The sequence below is a fragment of the Scomber japonicus genome, chromosome 11 (assembly GCF_027409825.1).
Source record: "Scomber japonicus isolate fScoJap1 chromosome 11, fScoJap1.pri, whole genome shotgun sequence".
Taxonomy (NCBI): Eukaryota; Metazoa; Chordata; class Actinopteri; order Scombriformes; family Scombridae; genus Scomber; species Scomber japonicus.
In genome coordinates this window covers 25,995,081-26,001,080 of record NC_070588.1, presented here as the reverse complement: position 1 = coordinate 26,001,080, position 6,000 = coordinate 25,995,081, and the positions used below count along the sequence as shown (strand labels likewise).

At 38.2% G+C, this 6,000-nt stretch overlaps 1 protein-coding gene across 1 annotated transcript in view; it reads left to right on the top strand.

Moving 5' to 3' along the window:
- Window positions 1-614: 614 nt before the first annotated feature.
- The window catches only part of cntnap5a (contactin associated protein family member 5a), a 68,124-nt gene continuing 62,738 nt past the window's right edge, over window positions 615-6,000 (top strand). The window contains exon 1 of the mRNA XM_053328212.1: window positions 615-803. Within this exon, the coding sequence (XP_053184187.1) occupies window positions 630-803 (174 nt within the window). The 5' untranslated portion in view covers window positions 615-629. The remainder of the gene's footprint in view (window positions 804-6,000) is intronic.

Sequence of the window (6,000 nt, the reverse complement as noted above, 5' to 3'; positions counted from 1 at the left end):
ATTATTTGTATACAAGGGGGGGGGGCGGCCAATCAGAATAGGGTGGGCTCACATGGAGAAGGGGGGCTACAGAAAATCAAAAGCTGTAAGAGCTATAAGAAGACTTTTTAAAAACGGTATACTGATATGATCATCGGAGCCCTAGAATATAAATATAGACCTGTACACTTGTATGATTCATCCCCTTCAATTTTTTTTGAAACTGCTCAATATTGCTACAGTAGTAGATTAGTAATGTTTCAGAAACCCTTGATATTAACATATAGTACCAGTCAAAAGTTTGGACACACCTTACCATTCATTTGAACGAGACAGTGTGTCCAAACTTTTGACTGGTACTTTACATTGTGTAAGAGAAGCTTGTGTAACAGACACCAGTTTGAAAAGAGGAGAGATCTCTGCTCTCTGTATGTATTTCACTGTGGATACAAGAGTGTAACTACACCTGGAAGCCCTCTCTGTGCTCACATCAGGACTTTTTCTTGCTCATTTTTGCAATGTGAGCTCAGTGGTGACGGAGCATTAACCACAAACAATCCAGACTGATCATCCACAAAATGAATGTTTAATGGATCCCCCATCTAACTGTACCTCTCCGCTCTCCTTCAGGAGCAGGGGGCTGGTCTCCCATGGTAACCGACCAAGAGCCCTGGCTCCAGGTGGACCTCAGGGAGCAGATGGAGGTGACGGCAGTGGCCACGCAGGGACGCTATGACAGCTGGGATTGGGTCAGCAGTTACCTGCTGCTCTACAGTGACACGGGTCGGGCCTGGAAACAGTACAGGCATGAAGATGGTGTTGGGGTGAGTCAACATGTGCATTTCATTTGATCAGCTGGGCTGTGAGGTCACTTTGGATGCATTGTGGTACGCTGCTGACAACACGATGCAACCAGAATCGTTTTGAAAAGAATTTCAGTGAGTGTAGTCATCAGACATGTACTGTGGAGGCGTTCTTTGCAGGTGGGTGTAGAAATGTTCAGACAAAACAAAGACCAAGGCTTGTTCTTTGGCTTTTCATGGCTTTTTAAAAATGTGTCTAGTCCTCTTTAGGATGTAAAGAACAATGTAGTTCTTTACTTCGCTTGAATGTGAAAGGGTGCCCAATCGTTTGTACTCTACTGTAGATACACTGGAGAATGTGGATTTATATGCACTGATTTTTCAGGAGTTTTATGGTAAGACTCAGACAAATTATTTATCCTACAGTCACAAGAAATCATGTCCTTTTCATGCTCTTCTTGCTATGGACCAATATATTGATGGCACTGCAGGTCAGGGTCAGGTAACACTTCTTCTCACACATTCCAAGGTGCTGGAAATATCTGGTGTCAGTGCAATTATTACACAGTTTTGTTTTTTTTGTCCTCCATGTAATTTCATGGTGTTATGACAGCCTGTTCAAGGACTCAGGGTTTAAGAAAATAGTCTGATGTTGGCATATGTCATTAATTCTAGTGTTTGTCCCAGTTATGTCTAGGGCTGCTAACAAGATGTTAAATTGTTTTTCAGTGAGTTTTTCTACTTGTCAGTCCAATTAGTCGGGTGTGTAATCGCCTAATGGCATGTCAGAGCTGCAAAGTGGTCTTTCTTTTTATTGGGCCTCATGCAAGAAGCATTCATACCAAACAGATTCTTTCCTAAGTGGTGCATGTGAGTGACAATTTACAGCACTCAACCATTTTCTTATACTTAGAAATCTCTCTTAGGTACAAATGATGGCTTTCGTACGAGTCATCATCTGTTCACCATATCATCCTCATCATAGCTGACAATTCACTGTCAGGTTTTTTATGATTGTTATTGGCATATTTCAACACAGCAACTTCTACATTTCATCAGCCTTTTGAAAATAGTCTCATTCCGGCTGCTGCCTGGGTCTTCCTGCAGGTGTCTGTCCCATATCATTGTGTGTCTCCTGACTGTCGAACATCACCTACTGTTAGGCTACAATATTCTCTCATCTAATATCTCTTTGACTGTCACATCCCTTGACTGCCTCCCATCATGGACCACTTTGCTTTTTTATCATCTAACCTCATGTCAAACCATTCCCTCTTTAGTACTGTCACAGCACAGTGCTGCTCTGATGACACGCGGCTGGCACTTGTAATAATATTTTCTAAATGTTTCGGGTCCCTTACTACTGACAATGATAAATTTGTTATGTTTTTGTCTACTGATTTCAAAAAGCAGGACTTGAACCTGAAGCTCTTTGGTGTGAAATCCTTCTTTTTATTCTTTATTAAAATTTTTGTGAATGAAACTCACCCACAGACAGAGTGGCACACATCGTCTTAGATGGCAATGTTATGGGCTATTATTATGCTAATGATTAAATCTCTCCAAGGAGCACCTACTCATAAACAGGTGACATTTATCATGTTGAAACGACAAATGACAAATTTGACAGGTTGTTGAATCTGTCTTGCGACACTTGGAACAAGAAAAAACTAAAAACAAAACAAAACTAAACAAGAAAAGGTTTATGATACAAAAATGTTCATGCATGAAGCCAATCGTGTTGAAATTAAAAGAGCGCAGAGATGTGAGGGTGGACATGATGTCTGGTGCTGCGTGTTGTTTTAAATTATTTATCTTCCTCCAAAGCTTTTTAAAAATGCATTATCAAAAGTAAGAACGAAGGATGAAATCAAACATGAGTTTGGAATAAGTTTTTGACTCTGGGGTCAGGTGTATCTCCTTTGAAGCCAGATCCAAACCTCCCTCCACAAGCCTTTTAACAATTTAATGGGAGCTGTTTTAGTAATGTTTTATCACTAATGTACCAAATGTGTATTAATCTGCATCTGAAAATAGTCCCTGACCAACAACACACAAACCAGCTTTTCTAGGAAATCACGGATACATATTTTTCTTTTCTTTCCTTTTTTGCATTTAATACTTACATACTGTTCAGGGTCAAATTTGATTCATTTTTTACATTTGAGAGCTGTAAAAACACCCTATACACATTTCTTTCAGCAGGACTTTTTATAATGTGACACAGTTAACAAAAATGGAAATGAAATGGATCTTTTTTTCATTTTTGTGCAGCTGATAAACATTTTATATACATTTAACCAGTGTTTAAAAAATCAATAATCAGCATTCAAACTCATCATACTCATCATATTCTATACAATGTTCTCCTGGACCATAAAATTGTGATTGTGTGATTGTGAATCCAAAATCTTTTTTTTCCCATAACCCTAACCCTAACCCATGATCAACCATGTATTAATGATTGATGGGGAGTTTATGAATGTGAATTGGTGTAGAGATGAATTATGAGTTAGAATATGAACAGTGTGTAAGGGTTAAGATGGGTGATTTTGATGTATTTACCTATAGAAACAACTGGTGAATGTTTTTAAATGTACTTATAAATGCCCAAATGTGAAGGACAAGAATTAACTTTAAAATATTTGCTAAATAAAATAAGCAGCTATTTGAATAACTGAAATAAAACAGTTCAGTCTCATTATTATGTAAAGTTAAAATATAAAAACCAGGATTTTTTTGTGTTGTGATTGACCCGTTAAAATATCATGTTAAACAGCTCACAGCTTCCTCCGCACACTGTCAGTTCTCATATCGTTAGGACTGAAAAAGGAGGAAAAGCTGCTGTGTAGTGAGGCATTGTGCTCCGATACGACCAACATGACCTGCTATCACCCTTTGTGACTGACTCATGAGAGAGAGACAGAGAGAGAGAGAGAGAGAGAGAGAGAGAGAGAGAGAGAGAGAGAGAGAAAAGAGAGATGTTGTACTTATTTCAAATATTCATGTAGCACTCAACCAAGGCAGACAGTGTCATATCATACCATTTACAACAGGCGCTGTCTTTTTAAATTTTTATTTTATTTTCCGTGTTTATGAACTCGGATTTAAACTTAGCACCGGATGAATGGCAGCTAATTTGTCTGCGATCTCTAATGAAACTCACACACCCAAGCTGACTTACGACAGCTTTCACCGACCTCTTTGGCTGATGCTACCTCACATCCATCTGGCATTTGAACAGCGGAGCACAAATGTAATGTCTCACTGCCAGAAACTGAACTGAGGGGGACTAATGAGAGAGCAGCAGCTGCCGACATGAAGGCTATCTCTCAGCCACTCTGAGCTAATGCCGAGCCAAATTAACTCCATGGAAAAAAATTTGCTCCATAAAAAGCTAGACAAAAGGTTGACAATCCTACTGGCATCCGGATGCAGGGTTTAAAAAATGAGATGGAATGAAACAAACACAGAGTGTACATTTTGATCTTTTCAGTGGTCTGGCTTAATATATGTGATAATATAGAACATCTCATGTAGTAAGTTTGCCCTAAAGGTGGCGCTAAAGGAAAGACAGTGGGGCCAAAATTTAAGTTTATCCTCTTGAGAGCATAAATCATGTTGTTATTGATGCTTTATCAGATATTATGTAGGGTGGATTAGGGTAATGTGGGACACTGACTAATGTGGGACAAATAGGCTCCAGTGCATTTATATTTTTTCTATTCAGTTATTTTAAGGCTAACTAGTATATTCAAACTGTATAAGGTATATTGTCTAACATTACACATGAACATTCAGGCTGCTAGTTTTTTAACCTTTAATCTGATGCAGAAAGCAAAAAAACATGTAGGCAGATAAGGTTGCTTTGTCATACAGTAGTTTGTTAGTATACAGGTGCACTTTAAAACACACAAAAAACAAAGAAAAAAGGAAACTGTTTTCATTCATTTTTTAAATCAAAGTATTTCTAAGCCTAAAAAATGTGTCTCAGATTACAAAATCTATAAATTATGAAACCATTTGAAACAAGGAACATTAACATTAACCATTTTCCTTTTAAGTACAATATATAAAAATTGTCTTCTGATTAAACAATGAAACATCTGAAGGATTTCATAATGATATTGGGTGTTGATATCATGTATTGGATTCATATGTAAATATGGTGAACAAGTCAGAATGGCAAGAAGTGTCCCACATTACCCTAATCCACCCAATGCAAAATTGAGATTTTGGTGATGCTGAAGTGATCCTCTTTTGTGTCCAAAATGGAAAAGGTTCACCCTTTGTAGGACATGAACATGCTTAGTAAATTCCAAGCCCCCTGAGTGTGTAAGTGCAAATGTAAATGATGGTGCTTGAAGAAAGGTCAGAAAGACTTTCCTTATGAAATACAAATCTAGTATCAATTTTGAGTTAAGCTCTGAGTGGTGGTGGGGGTGGGGGTAGGGGGGTTGGATTGTCTCCCAAATGTAGGCGAGAGAGAGAGAGAGAGAGAGGGAGAGAGAGAGAGAGAGAGAGAGAGAGAGAGAGAGAGAGAGAGAGAGAGAGAGAGAGAGAGAGAGGGAGAGGGAGAGAGAGAGAGAGAGAGAATAAAGAGTCTTGGAGCAACCAAAATCAATGGCAACCATGGCAACTATCCACAGCCAGCTGGGCAGTAGTTATGAAGATATCTTGCTGTGGATCAAAGTGTTGGAAAGAATTACTGGCATATTCATCCTTAAGCTGCACTACAGAGACACTCAAAAACAAGCGGAAATTACACAGACAATTTGAGTTTGATATAAATAGAACACATGCATGCTTTCATGTGCAAACATGAACAAAAACTTTAGTTTCTCTCTTTATTTAACCTTTTTTCTTTCTATAAAGACTCAGATACCTGTTTCTTTAGTCACAGTGATGACCATCTGTGGGTGCATTCTTAGCAAAGCAGTATAAAGTACAAGGCGGCCATGTGAAACAATAGGATGGCACTTCTGCACAGACTGATAATAACTGTTAAATTGACTGTAGAAGCTTTGAGGAGATGATTTGTTGACTTTTATAATCTCATACGCTGTGCAACGCGACTGACTCAAACTGATTTATTCTCAAATGTCTTTACTTATGTGAAAAAAATAGAAAAAAAGTGTTTTAAAGTAAACTCTAAGAGCCCTTGTTTTAAATCCTGGTTTAACCTAATTTCCTGTTGAATATTTGCAATATACTCCAC